This window comes from Peromyscus maniculatus, chromosome 20, assembly GCF_049852395.1.
Source record: "Peromyscus maniculatus bairdii isolate BWxNUB_F1_BW_parent chromosome 20, HU_Pman_BW_mat_3.1, whole genome shotgun sequence".
In the NCBI taxonomy this organism is placed as follows: Eukaryota; Metazoa; Chordata; class Mammalia; order Rodentia; family Cricetidae; genus Peromyscus; species Peromyscus maniculatus.
Genome location: NC_134871.1, coordinates 71,012,907 through 71,032,704, shown reverse-complemented (window position 1 = coordinate 71,032,704; position 19,798 = coordinate 71,012,907). Strand labels below are relative to the sequence as shown.

Sequence of the window (19,798 nt, the reverse complement as noted above, 5' to 3'; positions counted from 1 at the left end):
TCAGGCTGCTCTGTCACACAGTAAGTCCCAGAAGACCTGACATGAGGTCGGCACTTCCGACCCTGTTCAAGTGCCACACACAAGGCACCCACCACCCATCCCCACCCTGGCCAAACCCTGGGCAGTTGTTACATATGAGGCAGATGGCACCAGAGCAACTCTGTGAATAAAACTTTAATAATGTACAGCAGAAACTGGACAGGCTCGTTCTTATATTAAAACAAAAAATTTCCTATATTACAATATATTTACATTTGCATACTGAAGAGGTAAAGTGTCTAAGTGGCTATTTTACAGTCCTTTCTAATAAATTGTACAAAAAACAAACAGAAGTACCGAGGACGCCGTTCAGGGGCCTGGATGGTGCCCTAGGAACGGGCTTGGACTTGGTCTGTGAATCCAGAATCCAGAGGTGCAGGTGCCCTGTGGATCAGGGCAGCCTCAGGGAGCCCAAACAGTTTCAGTGTCTCCCAACTCTCAGCTTACTGTAAAGAGTCGTGGGACAGGGTGGAGTTTCCCCCAAACCTGCTCACGTCTTCCTGAGAGGCGGCCGAGCCCCTGGGAGGAGGGTAGTGGCGCGGGAGTCACTGTGGGTGTACGCTGGCAAACAGCAGGACTCTACAGTTCCATCGTCACCTGTAATCACGAAGGTGCAGCTGCAGGGGGGGGGGGGAGTCAGCAGGGGTGGGTTAAGAGGTTCCCCCAATGACACAATTGGGACTCAAGGGAAATAGTTCAATGGCCAGTAAATTGGCCCAAAGAATTAAAGGAAGATCCCCTTTAATGCAAGGAAAGAAGTTACGAACCAGGAAATAAATAGAGAACACGGGGAGACCGAGGCAGGAGAAGCTGGGCTGGAGGCAGTACCCCTGCATGTACTCATGCCTCCCCGGGGGCAGGAAGGGCACACAAGGCAGGCAGTGCTTTGGGGTCTCACCTGGGTTTCTAAACTCCAGGCCTCCCCGTCCTCTGCCTGAGGGGATGCAGTATCCTCTTCCCTCAGTGGTCTTAAGAACAGGAACCCTAGGCTCAGAAGGCTCTCGGAGCAGCCGCAGGCCCTCCTGGTCTCCAGGCGGGTGCTCACGCCCTCCCGGGATGCGGCTCCTCCTCTGGCGCCCCAGGCGCAGCACCCAAGCCTGCCTCCTTCCCAGAGGTCCTCAGCAGGCACGCAACTCAAACTGCTGAGCAAATGTCGGGAAAGTGCAGCCAGGGGGCAAGGCCCCGAGGGCTGAGGCTGCTCACTGTGAGGAGGGTGTGCATGGGACCCAGGACACCAAGTCCCCGGGGAGGAGCTCTCACCGCTGAGTGGGAACCGGCTCAGGCGCACAGACAAACGTTTCCAGTGACTGAACTATGTGCGTTTGATTCTAGAGAATGTTTCTGTGGTGTTTTGTTTGTTTTCGGGATTTCTTTAAAAACAAACATACTAAGAGGTAATTGTCACATAGAGATGGTTTTCCTTTTACAAAAACTTAAGAGTATTAAAGTTAAAATCCTGACCCTCCCAATAAAATAAAATAAAATAAAATAAAATAAAATGAATTAAAACAAACCACTCCAGTTACAAGTTATGGCTTCAAAGTTATGATATACCTAAGATATGCTGACCAAATCACCACCACAGCAGGCTTCTAGAACTCGTTAAATACTACGCTTAGGTTAAACACCATATTCAACCCAGATCGCTCCCTTCAGTAGGGACCCTGAAGTGGATGCGAGTCTCTCCTCTTCCCTCTACCCTCCTCAGAGAATCCAGTACAAGAGGCTCATGCAGATGCCTCCCTCCCGCCCCTTGCCTCCCTCCCCTCCCTCGGCAGCCCATCCCTCCCCACCCCAAACCCACCACCACCAAAAATATACACTGCAGTCTGCAGAATCTGGGGTGGGACACACAGATGTTACATTCCAATCTGAGTCCCAAGATCTGGCCTCAGATTCCTTGGCCCTTCCTTACTGCTGCTGAGGAAGCTGCCCTTGGCTGGCTCATTTCCCATGGCTGATGCGGAAACACAACACCCAAGACTTGCATGACATTCTTTCTCTGCTCACCTCCCCGCCCCCCATTCTGACCCAAAAGCCTCTCACACCATGGACAAGCGGGCCAGCTTTGGTTCTGGTCTGAAATGGAAGAGGAGGGTCTGTGGCACAGGGTGGGCAAGCAGCCTGCTGAGAAAAGGGCCGCCCGACGGGCTGGGGACAGGAGAGACCTTCAGGAGGGCACCAGGTGAACAGATGCTGCTCACTGTGACAGGTGCCAGCACTCGGAGACAGTATGGCCACCACACCCTGGCCTGCACATGCACAGAAAGCTCAAGCAGGTAAGTGTGCACCTACACACACACACACACACACACACACACACAAGGGCGTGGCACAGACCAGGCACAATGTGGGACACACCTCGGCACATGCACACTTGGCTGGACAGACAGGCAGCAGGTGGTATCTCTAACGGCAGCCCCTCCAGATGTCCACGCGAAGGGGTGGTGACGCTCAGGACTGCCCGTGAGAGCGGCTACACTTCCAGCTCCTCTGAACACCTTGGTGCCAGGTTGACTGGTCCCTGGAGGAAAACCTGCAGACCCGCAGACCACAAGGTACAGGGGCTGCTCTGGGGAGAGCCCAGCACCCCGTCACCATTGCCGGCTACAGGCCGGATGCACTGGGCTTTGTGTGCTTCCCACTGTAGCAGTTCGACTTTCGGCATCGAGGTCTCTACATAACTTGCTCTCAGAGTCTCCATGCCATCAGGAGGTAAATATAAAAAGTGTCTGTGTCTCAAACCCAATGTGGGAGTGTCCGCGTCTCCCGGGCTCAGTCCCTCTTGCAGGCCAGGGCTCTGGTCAGAGGGCTGGGCAGAAACAAGAGGTAGGCCTCCAGCACTGAGCACGGCGGCTGCAGTCGTCTTCACTGCCCAGGTTCTGTGTGTAGGCAGAGGAGCAGCTTAGATTTTCACGTCTTCCTGCACGCTCAGCTGGGACAGCGTCTTCTTGATGCGCAGCGCCGTCAGGCGGGCAGCGCCATTGGCGTACCAGCACTCCCGCATCATCTTCCCCATCACCCGCAACGCCTGCGCAGAGAAACCACAGTGACCCACAGAAGCCGGGGCCGTTGGCTCAGGGCCGCCTCCCTGTCAGTCGGGTCCGATCCACCCCCGATGTTTGCATGCTTTCTTCCCCAGCTTTTCCTTCTCTAAGGGGCAGGTGTACAAGGGAAGGGAAGGCAGCAGCGGAAGGCTGGTTCTTCCAGCCTCACACTCAACTAAATCCACTTCAAGGTGCCCAGGGTACATTTTGGGAAATGCTGTTTTCCAACCCTGGCTAAAATGTGAGTCTGCAACTGTGTTCCTAGGTGTGGAGTCGCCCCCTAGCGGCCAGGCTCTGTAACAGTAGAGGCGAAGGAACTCTCCCTACTTCCAGAATCAGCAGAGCTGTGCCTTACCCTGGAATCTGCCCAGGATGTACCTCAGAGGTGATGGGCACAGCCGTAAAGGCAAGGGGGTAAATGACAGGTGTGTTCACTGGCTCGACTGTGGTACTGTTCACACCTACTCCGGATGCGTCTGGCACAGTGAACCTCAATGTAAGTTTGTTTGTTACAATGAAGCTACATAAATAAATAAAACAGCACCAAGAAAAGCAAGGCCGTGAGTGGCAGGGCCTGTGTCCTCTGCTAGGCAGACCACGTTCCCTCAAGTCTCCACGGTAGTTGGGGTCTATCACAAAACTCCCCACATTTCAGCTACCTCCCATTCCAAGTGCCCTAGACTGGAATTCGGGTTCTCCATCCGATTCACACTTCTCTTCCCTCAACCCTTTTATCTGCAGTTTCCACAAAGGCCACTGTCTCAGGCCTGCCTCTTTCTGGTACCCAGCCTGAACGAGGCTGAGCCTCCCTGGCCTGTGGCTACAGGGCCACTTTTCTAGTGTGACAGTTCTGTAAGAGCCATACTGAGTGAGGCTGGAACCCAGGCCTTGCACTGGGCGACACCCGCAGGCAATTTTGATAGGCCAACCAGTTCTGTTTGTTTTTGTTTGTCTTTTCCTGACTACCTCCCTCATGGCAGGGACTTCCTTTTCTTGTACGTTACCATTTCCAAAGGGACACTCTATAACACCAGGAAAATGACAATAGCCACAGAGGACTTGTGTGTAGAAAGGCACACACTGAGTACCCCGTATCTGAAATGCTTGGGACAGGAGGTGCTATGGACTTTGGATCCTCTCCGTCTATAATATCTGCATTTGCATTTACGCAGAGAAGGGACTAGAGCCACCTCTGAACAAGAAACTCACACTTCTTATCCATCTTAAACTCAGTCTCAAAGTGACTCTGTGTAATGTTTTCAGTGTGCCTGCATATGACTATGACCCGTCACCTGGGTCATAGGTGTCACATGAGGCCAGGTGTGGGATTGTAACACTATGTTAAAGATTAAAAAGTTTTGTATTTTGGATTTACAGACAAAAGATATACTCAAAAAGCAGACCCGGGAGTTGGTCCTCCCTTGGCCGACGGAGGAGTCTCAGGGGTCTAACAAGCTCCCTACCTCGTAACTCTGCCACCAGTTGGGGATGTTGGGCCGTAACTTCTGGTCACAGACGACCTTTCTCATTTCCTCAATGGAAGGGTCGGAGGGTACTAAGTCATAATACGGCAGTTGATATTCTTCATGGACTCCTAGGAAAAAAGAAAACCGAGTCACCAACAGAAGGAAGGGTGAGTTCCTCCAAACCCAAGGACAGCCATGCTTTGAGCGGTGACTTCTCACTACAGGGAGCTCAGTTTCTCTGGACAAGGCTGCTGGTTCCAGGCATGCTAACAAGGAGCCCCAGGAGCCCCAGGAGCCCCAGGAGCACCACCACACACACAGTCCGGGCCTCTAGTCCCAGCATGGGAGGCTGGGGCAGGCCGACTGTGAGTTCAAGCTCGTCTCATAATCCCATCTCAAACAGAAACAAGGCAAAAACAAAAATGACAAGCATAGCCAAGAAAGTCTTTAATCATTAAAAAAAAGAAAAAAGAAAGAAAAAAGGAGCAGAAAATGTTGGACTACTAGGGTCACGTGAGCATTTTCCAACGGACCGAGGTGGTGACATCTAAACAGACTACAGAGCCTGACAGGAGCACAATTTTATTTCATTGGATGTGAGGGCGATCTGGCTGCGACATCTGTCACCCCATCGATACCAGGGTTGATCAGGTGACAGGGCTGGCCAGGCGGGTGTCCCCTTCCACCCTCACCACTCCACGTGCGTCCCCCTGAAGCTGCGCCCTTCCCCAAATGGAGGAGGACCGGTCTTCGGTCAAGGGTACACAAGGAGCTGTTCTCCCCTGCGAGGACCTCCAAATAGGCTCCCAAGGTCCTGCTCTTGTCTTCTGAGACAGGGCCTCTCGACATAGTCCTGACTGTCCTGGAACTCACTAAGGAGACCAAGCTGGCTTTGAACTCACAGATCCTCCTGCCTCAAGCATGCACCACCCACCAGGAGGGAACAGTATTTTTTAACTCATCGGTTCACAGTAAGGCTAGAAAAAGACAGCTCCATGCTGCCGGGCGCCGAGAGGAAGCAGGTCTTCTGGAAGCCCTGGGGCTGGGAAGCAGCGCGTGGCTCCTGTGAGTCCTACTGTGAGCACACGGGGCGGGCCAACAGTGAGTGGGGACCTGTACCTCACTGTTTTCCCTTTCGTGGTTCCAGACAGGGTCTCATATGGCTGGCCTTGACGCCATGGTCCTCAGCCTCAGGCTCTGAGGTGGGCTAGGGGAGGGAAAGGGCCAGCACACCCCCTGGAAGTCTTCCTTCATAAGAACAAACACAGCTGACTCAGAGGAGGTAAAGACCTCGAATGAATGCTGGCATGTTGGATTTTTAACCTCCGGCTGTCAACATCATAAAGGGACGAACCAACATTCTGTACTTTGTATTAGAAGCCCAGACTAATGCCCATGAAATATTTTTGCTCCAAATAAACAAAAAAATTCCCAACCTGGATGTGATTCTAACACTAATAGTTTGGTAGATATACCAAACTACCAGTTCACAGGGAATGTCAGGAACAAGAGGCCACGGGGATCCTCCAGTAAGGTAAGAAGGGAGACAATGGGGAGCAGAGACTTCAGAGGTGCGTTCACATCCACAGTGACAGCATCTGCGCTCCGACGTGAACTCCTGTGGGTTGTCAGGACCCACAGCCTCACACACACTGGGCCAGCACTCTCCTGCGGACATATGGCCTACCCCATGCTGGCCTCAAAATTTCAATCCTCCTGTCTCAGCCTCCTGGGTACTAACTAGGATTATAGGTCTACATCACTACCCCCAGGCCACACGTAAGTGCTCTACCACTGAACTACATCCTAAACTCCCCTCCCCCTCCTGACAGGGTCTCACTAATTTCACAGGGGCTTCAACTGGGAGTCCTCTTGCTTCCACATCCCATGATTCACTTTTAAGAGTGAAGTAACTGTGGTATTTTAAATTCTTATCCTTTAGATTTACACATAAGAATCCATAGTTGCCAGGCGGTGGTGGCGCACGCCTTTAATCCCAGCACTCGGGAGGCAGAGCCAGGTGGATCATTGTGAGTTCGAGGCCAGCCTGGGCTACCAAGCGAGTTCCAGGAAAGGTGCAAAGCTACACAGAGAAACCCTGTCTCAGAAAAAAAAAAAAAAAAAAAAAAAAAGAATCCATAGTTAAGTGCAGGGCAGTGGTGGCGCACACCTTTATTCCCAGCCCTCGGGAGCCAGAGGCAGGAGGATCTCTGTGAGTTCAAGGCCAGCCTGGGGTACAGAGCGAGTTCCAGGACAGCCAGGACTACACAGAGAAACCCTGTCTTGAAAAACCAAAAACGAAAAAAAGACTGATGTGTGGTGGTAATCTAATTATACTGAAATGTGATTTTGATTGTATGTTAATAAATAAAGTTGTCCGTGGGTCAGAGCTATTAGAGCCATAGCAAAAGTGTGGCGGTGGTGGCACACGCCTTTAATCCCAGAAAGCCAGCCTTTAATCCCAGGGAGTGGTGGTAGAAAGCAAAAAGATATATAAGGCGTGAGGACCAGAAACTAGAAGCGTTTGGCTGGTTAAGCTTTCAGGCTTTGGAGCAACACAGTTCAGCTGAGAGCTATTGGGATGAGGACACAGAAGCTTCCAGTCTGAGGAAACAGGACCAGCTGAGGAACTGGTGAGGTGAGATAGCTGTGGCTTGTTCTGTCTCTTTAAATAGACTAACAGACAGGAAATAGAGCCCTGATTCGGGAAGCTGGGACACCGCAGGCGGAAGGGTGAGATTTTGGCTCTGAGCTCTGACCTCTCGGCTTTCTCTTTTGCATTATTTCTGTGTTTCTTATTTAATAAAACGGTTGGTTACATCTATACTGATGTATTTACGCACGTGCAGCACGTGCGTGCCTGGTGCCGGCAGAGGTAGGAAGGAGGAGTCAGCTCTCCTGGAACTGGAGTTAGGGATGGCTGCGGGCTGCCACAGGAACACTGGGAACCCGGTCCTCTGTAAGAGCAGTGGGTGCTCCTTACCACTGAGCAGCTCTCCAGCCCTGTGAGGTAAGATTTTTAAACAGAGGACGGGACCTGGTAATCATTTATCTAAGGGGCAGTCGGGAGCTGAGGCTCATGCCTCGGCCTGCTACAGTCTCAGCCACGTGACCTCGCACACTTTACTTCACCTTTCTTTGACTCATTTTTTTCATCTACAAAATGAGGGAAGACTCATGTCTGCCGTCACAGGTCTGCAGTGAGGACACTGAGCGTACACACGCAGCAAGCGCTAAGAGACGCTGCGGTTGTTACAGATTCAGCTCTAGTTCCTGGACGTCACTAGAGAGAAGACAGGAACTTCTTCACAGTTTGAGCGTTGTACGACAGGGCCAGGGAGACAGCCCAGGAGGTACCGGGCCCGTGTGTGAGCACGAGGACCCGACTCAGGTAAAAGCCAGGACACACCTGTGACCCCAGGGCAGGGGGACAGAGGCAAGAGTACCCCAGGACACCTCAGCCATCAGTCTAAGTCATGAGCTCCAGGAGTAGTGAGACACCCTGCCTCAAAAACATGAGGTGAACTCTGGCCTCCACACGCACACACATATGCACATACCTAAGGGAACATGTACATGTACATACATCAAACGCACACAATGATACTTAAAAAGACCCATGACAATTTTCTTTGTGGAAAGAGGATGCTGAGCTTACACAATACATACATACATACATACATACATACATACATACATACACATACACATACGTATACATACACACATATGTATGTGTGTATGTGTATTACATTCGAGCACTACCACTGAATTACACTCTAGTGCCGTAATTCTCCTAATCAACTTTACTTAGTTATACTGATCAAAATTAAAGAGGCCCAAGCCCGGGGCTGGAGAGATGGCTCCGCAGTTAAGAGCACTGGCTGTTCTTTCAGAGGACCAGGGTTCAATTCCCAGCACCCACATGGCAGCTCACAACTGTCTGCAACTCCAGTTCCAGGGGATCTGACACATATAATAAAGTTAAATAAATTATTTAAAAAAAACAAAAAGGAGGCCCAAGCCCACGAGGACCCGAGTATCTCCTCATTGCCCGTGTCTAACTACACACATCATGGCCAGAAAAGGGCGGGAACAAAAAAGGTCCCGCTGGAACATCCACCAGCTGTTTTTAATGCAGCTACTGCCACTGCCCAGGGCCTTTCACCGGACCAAAGGCTGAGGGGAGGGCTCTGGAGGCTCTGGAACCTGAGCACATGGCGGAATATTTGGAGGCCGTCATAAAACACTCACACAAGCTGACAATAAAAAACGTTCCCGCTAATCTTCTCCAAATTCTCTCATGAACAAGCAACTGTAACTGTCAGGTTTTGGTTTTTCAATTATGAGAGAAGAAAGATCTTTTTAAGAAGGTCCTAAGCACTCTTGTCAACTAGGAAAGTTCTACTCTTGGTGAAAGAAGGAAACCCAAGGCTCCCCCAGAGATGTGGCGAGGAGTGTGCCCGGGGGACCTACATGTCAGAACCAACTGCCTCCTTCTCCTAAGACCCCGCCTTGACCCTGGCCCACTGCATCCTAGGAATTCTCCTCCACTGTGGGTTAAAGATAAAGACAGTGAGGGAGGGAGGGAAAAAGAGAGTGTGTGTGTCACATGTCTAATGAGCTATCAAAATGATCATCACAAAGAACAACCCTATTCAACAAACTGGTCCCAGGGCCTAGAGTATGGAGGAATCTCATCCAGCATGAACAAAGCCCTCAGTGAGTTCATCCCTAGCCCAGCAAACGAATATGACACCCAGCTGGCCTCTCAGCACGGCACCTCCAGGACTCTGGCACCCAACACCCCGCAGGCTGTGGAGAAGTGGGGTGCCAGTACCACTGGGAACAGGAGGAGAAGGTACCTCCAGAGTTACATCTTCGAGCAATCTCCCAGTATACAAGCCCCAGCGCATAGATGTCGGCACACTTGAAGGAGTCAAAGTGTTTCATGTTGATGGTTTCATCCAGTACTTCCGGAGCCATGTATCTGGAATGTAAGAGAAAGAGTCATGCACACCTCAGGAAGTCTGCGAGGGTGAGAACGCTGCTCTGTCGCAGCTCTCGGGGAGCAGGAGTGAGAGCTTGTCTTCTACCATACAGCCTGCTTTGATCCAGAGCTGAAGGTCTCAGCTTCTGGAGTCTTGGCGAGGCCTGTGTTGTGGACCACACCAGTGGTGATGGCGGATCACTGCTGGGACCGTCACTTCACAGGGGAGACAGCGATGGCGTGAGCTGAGACTCATTCGGAGTTTCTTTATCTTACCTGATTTCAGATAGGTGAAAACCATTCTAGAGGTGATCAAAATCACACTCGGTGACTCTGAGCAGTAATTGTGTGTAATTACATGATGTAAGACGCCCCACCCACACTTTGGAGCCTGGGTAGATGCAATCTCAGGTCAAAAGGACAAAAAGGAGCAGCATGATTAACTCACTCAGACCCGGCAGACCCTCTCTCCCACCCTCCGTCATACGACGTCAGCTATCTAAGTTCCTTCTCAGTGAAGTGGGGAGCAGGCCGCACCCCTTCAGGTAGCCAGACCCCAGCTTCATTAGCTCTGCTCAGGCTGGCACCCCTGCTCTGCAGGATCAGACAGGACCCATTCCCCTCTCCTTCAAGGGGTTCCGCCAGCCACCCCTGCACCACAGTGCTGCCCCTGCCCCTAGCCAGGCCTGCTGCCTGCCCTCCCAAACTCTGCTCCAGAATGCTTTTTAGTTTCTTTTCTTAAGACAGGGTTTCTCCGTGTAGCTCTAGCTGTCCTGGATCTCGCTCTGCAGACCAGGCTGGCCTCAAAGATCCACCTGCCTCTGCCTCCCAACTGCTGGTATTAAAAGCATGTGCCACCACAGGCCAGTTTCTTTTTCATTTTTTTTTTTTTAAAGATTTATTTACTTATTATGTATATAATGTTCTGCCTACATGTGTCCCTGCAGGCCAGAAGAGGGCACCAGATCCCATTATGGATGGTTGTGAGCCACAATGTGGTTGCTGGGAATTGAACTCAAGACCTTTGGAAGAGCAGCCAGTGCTCTTAACCACTGAGCCATCTCTCCAGCCCCTTCTTTTTCATTTTTACATAGTTATCTTCATTGTTTTTTTTATTTGTGTATGTGTGTGTGTGTGTGTGTGTGTGTGTGTGTGCGCGCGCGCGCGCGCGCGCACGCCCCCACCAAGGTCAGAAGAGGACTTTGGATCTCCTGGAGCTGGAATTATAGGTGGTTGTGAGCCAAACAACTTGATATGGATGTTGGGAACCAAATTTGGGTCCTCTGCAAAAGCAGTATATGCTCTTCATCACTGAGTTATTTCTCCAGCAGTCCTTAACCCATTGGAGTCAGGGTCTCGCTGTGTATTTGAACTCACAGAGATCTGCATGGATCTGCCTCCTGAGTGCTGGGACTAAATGCATTAGCCACCAAGCCAGGCCTCCTGCTCCAAACTCTTCCTCCACTGCCCTTTGTGAGGCCACAGCACACACATGCTGTGGGGCAGGGCTCCTGGGATGGCACTGGTCAGCCACTGCTGTGCACTGTCCAGCATGAGGTGGGGACCAACACCTGCCACTCAAGGACAAGAGGACGTCTCCTCCCGGTTCCTCTTGTGTGTGTGTGTGTGGGGGGGTGAAAAGTGGGGCCAGAGCCCAGGGCCTTCCTACCGTTTGGTCCCCACCCTCTGATTTGGAGCGATGTCAATGGTGTCGGTGACTGCGTCATGCCGGACAGCCAGGCCCAAGTCTGCGATGGCACACATGCCGTTCTTCTTCACCAGGATGTTCTTGGACTTTAAGTCTCGATGAGCAATCCCAGGCTTCCCTGACAGAGACAAAACCAGGCACACTTAAGGAAGATGTGTGCATGGAACGCGCACAGGTCCGAGCCAGACTGTGGGCTGCCTCCTGGCTTTGCCTCCCACAAGCCAGTGATCCCATGAGAGGCTCAGCCTTCTCCTCTGGACAATTAGAATAATGGCACTTCATGGGGATGTGGAGAGGATAAAAGCATTCCCAGAAGTACCTGACATGCCTCAGAATGACATGATTATTGCTGAACATTAAAATACCACCACTCTGCAGCCCTGAAGAGCCCAGGTGGGTCGTCAGGTGGACAACTGAGCACACGGTGGTGCTGAGGCCTGGGACTACCATTAGTTCTGCAACACTGGAGCCTGCCTGTCAGGCTGGTTTCCTACCACATGCAGTGAGAGCCACTGCCCAGGGCCACGCAAGCCTCAGTGTTCACACCTGCTGCTGGGGCGAGCCTGGGCTCCAGAGCCAACAGGACAGTCTAGCAAAGTCTGGGTCCTCCTCCCGGAAAGCCACAGACAGGTGGGCCCCATGTCTTGCCACCATGAAATGTGCAAGGCAGTGCCCAACCTCAGCAGGAGATTACTACACTCCTTCTTCAGGGGTGTTGGTCTCTTCTTAGTTCCACTCTTCCACAGTGCACCCCAAAATGTTGTTCCCTAGCCAACCACTGAGTCTGTGCTAACAGCAGCCAAGCCCTCACCTCAGACCTTCCCTAGGGAAGGGCTAACGACAGGGCCGACGAAGAAACCCTGCTGGGCTTCTGTCCCTGCTCACACAGTTTGGCGCTCTGCTACTCAGATGAAGCCACCATTCCCGAAGTTTGGCCCCGGCTCCCTCAGTGAGGAGGACCAGATGGCGACGGGCAGGCCTCTGTCTCAAGCTTCCTGCTCTTCAGCTGAGTTCTCTACCCACCTTGAGTGCCCACAATCTCCATGTGCAGGTGCGCCAGCCCACTCTACCCACCTTGAGTGCCCACAATCTCCATGTGCAGGTGCGCCAGCCCACTCTACCCACCTTGAGTGCCCACAATCTCCATGTGCAGGTGCGCCAGCCCACTCTACCCACCTTGAGTGCCCACAATCTCCATGTGCAGGTGTGCCAGCCCACTGGCTGCAGACAGCGCCAGCTTAATCATCCCCTCGATGGTCACCGTGTATCGGTTCAGATAATCGAACAGGGAACCGTGCTCGTGATAGTCGGAGACAAGCCACAGCTGGGTCCAGGTGCCGTTGTCTGCAGAAAACAGAGGCGGTCTGAACGGAGGGAACAGCAAGGAGGGCGGTGTGCCCTGCAAACGACGCCAGGCTCGGGAAGACCCGCACCGACACTTCTCGCCTCTCAACTCTGGCTGTCCCTTGACCCCACCTCCCTACAGCGACCTCCAGGGAGGACAGGGAAGAGCATTGCTTTTTAGAACTGCTCGGTTACCCAGGTGAGTGTGGTGGTTTGAACGAGAGCTCCCCTCACAGCCTTGGGCGTCTGACTACTGACCCCCAGCCGGTGGCTGTTCGGGAAGCCTGGGAGGTGGGGCCTTGCTAGAGGAAGTGTGTTCCTGGGGGCAGGCTTTGAGGGTTCAAAAGGCCTGAGCCATCCTTCTGCTTGTGGCTCAAGATGTAAGCTCTCAGCTGCTGTTCCCGCAGCCGGCTGCATCCCCATCATGGACTCAACCTCTGAAGAGTGAGCACAAAGTCAACTCTTTGTAAGCTGCTTTGTTGTGGTGTTTTATCACAGCAACACACAAGTTGGCTGAGACACTGGGAACACTGAAAAGGACTGAGGACAATTCTAAACAATATCCATTTTAGTGCCAAATCTGCAATGTAGGGTAGCCAGAGAACACTATGTGCTTAGGGAAAGCAACAGGTCCATTTTGTCACAGCCCTGACTTTGTGAGACTCTCAAGGCTACACTCACCACTGCCGGGGAGGAACACCTTAAAGGCCTCTCCCCTCCCCGAACGATGTGTGGCCTTTTGATCGTAACCCAGCCCAGCACCTGTCTCACTAGAAATGTCTCCAGCCTGTGGCCATCCTCAGGCTGGGAGCTGGGACGGGAACATGACGATCTCCTTTGTGCATCACTGTTACAGAACCAAAGGTGCTTGAACAGCCCACTGTCAAGTATTCCCAGAAAGCTCATCTCGCCCTTCAGAGAAGCAGTGGAAGGGGGTAACATGCACTGTATTTTCCCTCTTTTTCACATGGGGGAGCAGGAAGGAGGAAGGGAGAGGAGGAAAAGGCCAGGAATCAAATTAGGCTTGTGCTGCTGTCACTGGGAAGATTAGAAACTGGACTGAGAGCTCCCACATCCTAGGCTGGTGCTAGTTCCACGGCATCATACTGAATGCACCACGGGAAAAAGGCAAGAGCAAAGAGCCTAACCCCCTCCTCCCTGGCCCTGTGCGGGTGTCCCCAGCCAGATCCCAACTCACATAAGCTGCCAGAATCAACAGAGAGCAACTGCTGGAAAGGTCTGAACTGTGGCACCTCTGATCCCAACAAGGGCCACACTCTAACCAGCAACTACTTCTTGAGGGCCCACTGATTTGTTACAAGAGGATGGTTTGAGCCTTCCAATGATTCTAAGATGTTTGCAAGAGCAGCCGCTTCCTCAGAGGGCTGAGATTCTCTTCTTTCCCTATATTCGAACCCAGAACTCTTCAGCTTAGGGGCAGTTGGGACCATCAGTAACTGCACAGCACCGTGAGGAATGAGCTTCTGTTGTTTCAGCATTTCCGACAGGCTCGGTGGACACACGCCACCGAGAGAGCTGTGCCACAACTGCCAGACTTCTAAAACCTGGCCCGGCTACCTCACCACCTCTGTGTTCCAGGGACAGTCTCTGCCAGCTGTCTGTCCCCTCTCCCCCGGGTCTCTGTGTAGTTGGTTTATATGTAAGGTGGTTTGGAAGACTGGTAGAGGCCCTGGCCCACAGTGACCAGTAAAGGCTATTAAATTGATGAACAGCATTCTAATCATTATCTGTGCTCAGCATCAAACGCAGGCCTTTCAGGGTTCCCTTAAAATGTCCGCTGTGCAAACACGAGGACCTGGGTTTGTGTTCCCGTCACTCATGTCAAAACCAGGCATGGCACATGTTCCGCAACACCAGCATTGGACTGGGGTGGAGACAGGAGGATCACAGGGACTTGCTGGCAGTTAGTCCAGCCGATCAGTGAGCTCTGGATTCTGTGAGAGACTATCTCAAAAAATAGGGCAGAGAACAATACAGGAAGACAAAGACACTGACTTCACACACTCGGGCACACGCACACGCGCGCGCACACACACACACACACACACACTCACACGCACACAAAGCCCAGCATAACCTGGTCCCTGCCTACCCCTCCATTACTTCTCCCTTGCTACCTGCAGAACCCAAACACACCTCACCTGTGCACATGCGCACACAGACTTCCCTCTGTCCGGTTCTGCCCTCTCTGTCAGGCTCATCTGTGACCTGCCTTCGCTATCACTCAACCTAGACTGGCTCGCGCTTGCCTCCTACCATCAGCTGTCAGTTTACCATCAGTGAGGGCCTCAAAATAGGGATGTGCCTAGGCACAAGCAAAAGCCTCCAAACTGCAGCAAGACAGCAAGGTGTGGTCCACACCCCTGGGAGGCTGAGACACAGAGACCACCTGTGAGGTCAGCTGTACTACACCCCAAGTCTCTGCCTCAACTCCCACCCTCCCTAACAAAGAAGCAAGAAAAGAGTGTGGAGGAGGAAAGGATCAGCAGCACCAACTCAGGGCCTTTTCATTGGACAGACCGAAAACGAGCTTCACAGCTGCAAGGGACACTCTGGGGACAGCAGGTCTCAGTTCTCTGGTGGCGGCTGCTGCCACAAGTGCTGGCTGTGTGGCAGAATGTGACTGTACACACTTTTGTCACTATTCTTTCCTGGGAGGGTGAAAATGTAATTCCTTAGTGTAGGGATTTTCAAAATAAATAAATAGGAGCCCAACAGGGACCACACTATGTGCAGGTCTGAGAGCAAACCAAGGAGGAGGAAGAGCCTGCAGGGTGAGGGCGAGGGCCTCCTTACCTGCCTAATAACCCAGGTTCCATGTGGGTTTCTCTCGGCATAGGCACACAAGGCTCCACATTTTCAAAAGGGTTTGAAACTGTTCTTATCCAGATTGCCTCTATGCGCTCTCTCCAGTGCCCCCAGCCCCAGGGCCCCTGACTTGGGGAGGTCTCTCCAGTGCCCCCGGCCCCAGGGCCCCTGACTCAGGGAGGTCTCTCCAGTGCCCCCAGGCCCAGGGCCATTGATTCTTGGACACCTCATACCTTTATTGTCAGCAGCAATGAATCCAAGGATGTTTTCATGGCGCAACATGACTGTCTGGTAGATCTCTGCTTCCCGGAACCAAGATCGTTCTTCACGAGAAGAGAAGATTTTCACAGCCACGTCACCACCTCTCCAGCGGCCACGCCACACTTCCCCAAATCGGCCCTTGCCGATAATCTCTTGTAAAACAATGGTTCGGGCCACCGTGCGCTGGACAAAAAGGGGTAAGCCTAAGGGCCCAAGAGTGAAGAGAAGTCTGACATTGTAAATCTGCTAAACTCCGGGCCTGCCACTCACAAAATGTCCCTCCAACCTCCCCTGCCCAGGAGCCAGAGTGTCACAGCAAGGCCTGAGCCATGCTAGGTTCACCACAGCGGGCTGAGAGCGAGTCATGTGATCAGCTGCCCCGTAGCCGAGAATGAGAAACTTGCAGGTAAATCTTTGACCACATTCACCCTCACTAGTGTCTGCTGTATTCCGATGGTCATAGAAAAAAAAAAAAAAGCAGGGCTCCTGAGGTGGGCGCGGCCTCCTGGCCACCCTGCTCACTAACCACTAGAGGGCGATGCTGTGTGCCCAACAGGACCTATGGTCTAAGCTCACAGGGTTCCCAGCTCTCTAGAGAGCTATTCACAGGAAGGCTTCAGGTGTAGACTGGAGACTACCCACACTAATTCATGACTCATTTTACCATCTTGTAGGGCTCATCATTGCTTCATTTGACTCACTCAGTGTCTGTCTGTCTGTCTATCCAATCACCCTTCTCATCATGATTGACTTTATCTTCTTTCATTCCCTCCCTGGACCAAATAACAGCTGTTAGTAATCCCTGGGTTTGGTGGATTTACTGTGTGCTTAATAAGCATGAGGCTCTAATGCGAGAGGTTTTACATAAATCACCCCATTTCTTCATGTTCAGTAAGGCAGGCGCTGCTATTGTCCCCATTGTACAGACAAGAACACCAGGAAGGCTCAAAAGGGAACGTTCCATATCTCGCTCGAATGAATGCAAACAGCAAAGAGCAGACTCGGCCCGTCCTTCCCTCACGCCTGTGCCCTGTCCTATTCTGTCCTTCCTAAAGACTTCCAACTGGTTTCCACCTCGTCTCACCTGCTTGTTCTACACACCCACTCAGCCCTGCTGCACCCTGCCCTTCCTAACAGGAGACTGGCAAGTGAATGGAACCATCCTCCACATCACTGCCAAGATCTCATTTCATCCAAAGGGGCAAAAGCATTTATTTGTCCATGGGAAAACTTTCAGCAGCAGCTCCGCCCTGCAAGACAAAGTGTGGCCCCATAGCCCTGTATACCTGGCCAGCCTGCCTCTGCCTGCTCTAGGCACATCATGCCAGACGCATTATTGTGAGTCTTTAAACACACTGTGAGCCTTCATGGGTTTTTGCTCTTTGCATTCAGTCTGTTCCGTGGCCTGGAATGTTCCTTGCCTGTTTACCTCACTTACAATCTCAACCTGTTCTTCAAGACTCCCTCAAATGTACATGCCTCTTTAAGATTCTTCAACAATCCCGTCAGCCTATCCAGTCACAGGCCAGTTCCTTTTCAATCTTTGTTTCCAGAGGGCATTCAGTATGCATTTATTACAAAGACCCAGAAGTCATAGCCATAACATGAACTTAATACTTTAAAGACAGCATTATTAAATACCCGGGCTAGAGAGATGATTTAATGGTTAAGAGTACATACTGAGCCAGGCATGGTGGTGCACACCTTTAGTCACAGCGCTCGGGAGGCAGAGGCAGGTGGATCTCTGTGAGTTCGAGGTTAACCTGGTCTACGTAGTGAGTTCCAGGCTTGCCAAAATTACATAGTGAGAGCTTGCCAAAAGAAAAGAAGGAAAAAAGGAAGGAAGGATGAAAGGACAACCATTCTTCCAGAGGATCTGAGTTCAGTGCCCAGCACTTTGTCAGATGCCTCACAAGGTACAGCTCCAGCAGATCACCTCTGGCCTCCCTCCAAGGGCACCTGCTCACCTGGACATACCCGCCCCTAACACACACATAATTTAAAAAACACAACTAAAAACAAGACCAACACCTTGGAAGCCCTGCACACTCTGTACCAAAAATGGACTGAATTACCCAAGGAGGAATACTCACTAACTGTTTTAGTCTAGACAAAATGTCTACCAAGACTCCCCAATCTCAGCTGGCTTGGATCTGAAAACCCTAGGACACTCAGACTCTCCCAGGCACTTGCAGCCACTGCCCTGCCTTTGGTGGGAAAGCACATGCCAGATCATATTTTCTAGGTTTCTAAAAATATGCAGCTTTTAAATATATTCATGCTGGTGCTCTGTGCTGCTGAGCTCCCCAGGCTAAGGCACTGACATGGAGAAGATGTCAGCGCTCACAGGAGGGCATCTGGCTATGGCTGACGGCACAGCTTCCATGCATAACCAGTCTAACCCACGGCAGGGAAACAGAGTCACAGTGAGACCCGGGTTCCAGCTCACGGCAGCACTGCCCTCTGGATGCTCTTTCCACGTTCAGAAGAATGGACTAGCTCTGAAATGATCGTTTATCTTCATTACGACAGCAACAATATCCTTTCAGTCATATGTGCATCTAAGAGTTAGCTGAGCTGGGTTTTTGAGACAGGGACTCACTATGTAGTTGTGTACTAAGTTGGCCTGATACTTGCTAGGCAGTCTGTGCTGGCCTTGAACTTGAGGCAATTGTCCTGCCTCAGCTTCCCCAGTGCTAATGATATATATATATATATACACACACACATATATATATAATATTCTATCTCAGCTATGCTCCACCACACCCACATACTTCACTTTCTCTGTTTTTGTTAGCTGAGCTATTTCCCGAGACCTGAGCAACCTCAGCTCTCTCCAGCCTGAGTTCTGGTCTCATGTCAAGGCCCAGTGCTGAGTTCAATGCCTCATCTAAGAAAGCCTTGGATAACAACAGACCCTCCAGGAAATGGAGGCCAACTATGCTGGAAGCCCAGGCTGCCTTTCCGATAACTCTTACCAAAGCCCACGGGCTGTGGAACAAGTCAATGATTCACCAAGTCTCCAGTCTAAGCTTTGCTCAGTGTCCTCAGAGATCAGTGATTAGCTGTCAGCCCCTCACAGGAATCCGGCACACTCTGGTTTCTCAAAAGGAGCCCTGAAACTGAGCAATCGGATGGAACCAGCTCAATTTTCAGACACACAGCTACAAAAGCTGGAGAGAGGCAGAGTTTCTGCAAGAGGAAGTTTTGCACTTGACCTCTGGAATCTTGGGGAATGAGAGATTTTGGTGCAGCCATTTTCATCTCTTATTACATGTCAGACTCCAGATGAGGAGAATTACGAAACCAAATGACTCGACACAGCAGGCCCGGCCTTCCTCATAAACACGCTCTCCTGCTGGGAACCAGTTGTGAGGGCCAACAAACACAGGGCCTGGAGAACCTAGTACCTGAGCCAGACCCTGACGTGGAGAGATCGTAGACAAGATCCTGGAGCGTCTTGTCTTTGGAGAGACACATCTCGCATGAGGGGTCCTCCATGTCCAGTCTCTGGCGGTTGTGGTAGACACGCTGGTGGTAATTGATGACAAGGAAAACGATGATGATGATGAGAAACAGGAGGAAGACCGGGCCGGCAATAATGCCCACCAGCTCCACAGGGCCCCACATGGAGGGGTGCTCAGGCTCCTTGAGGTGCCCTGGGAAAACGAGCGAGAAGAGGGAAGAAACAGTAAAAACAAGAGAATGCTGGGGTTCCATTTTCCCCTGAAACTGCACCATATGTAAAGACCTCAGGTGCAGGTTTCCCTGGTCCTCCTGGGCTAGCCTGGGCTAGCCTATGCCTCGATGCTCTCGAACGCCACCTTTCTCTCAGTCCACACACTCCAACAGTGGAACCAAAACCACTCTGGAAGTTCAAGGCATGTCAGAATTGCAAGCTGCAGGCTGCTCCAGGCTCTGGTCAGCCTCTCATCAGAAAGACCTGCTAAATGGCAGACCTGCCCAAGGAGGTGTCTAAAACTCTGCCACTGTGACCACCACCCTTCCTAACCCTAGCCTTCCTCAGACCGATTCATTCACACAGCTCTGCTGCTGATGTCCTCTATCCCACAAGTAGCCGGTAGCTCTGGGACTAACTGGGAAATGTGCT

General features: G+C 51.7%; 1 protein-coding gene across 2 annotated transcripts in view; it reads right to left on the bottom strand.

Moving 5' to 3' along the window:
* Nucleotides 1-159: 159 nt before the first annotated feature.
* Acvr1b (activin A receptor type 1B) overlaps nt 160-19,798 on the bottom strand; it is a 41,053-nt gene continuing 21,414 nt past the window's right edge. For both annotated transcript variants that reach the window (XM_076556879.1, XM_076556878.1), the window contains exons 3-9: nt 19,098-19,346; nt 15,657-15,887; nt 12,427-12,594; nt 11,212-11,368; nt 9,418-9,542; nt 4,550-4,680; nt 160-3,070 (exon numbers count right to left, since the gene is read on the bottom strand). In XM_076556879.1, the coding sequence (XP_076412994.1) occupies nt 2,945-3,070; nt 4,550-4,680; nt 9,418-9,542; nt 11,212-11,368; nt 12,427-12,594; nt 15,657-15,887; nt 19,098-19,346 (1,187 nt within the window). In that variant the 3' untranslated portion in view covers nt 160-2,944. The remainder of the gene's footprint in view (nt 3,071-4,549; nt 4,681-9,417; nt 9,543-11,211; nt 11,369-12,426; nt 12,595-15,656; nt 15,888-19,097; nt 19,347-19,798) is intronic.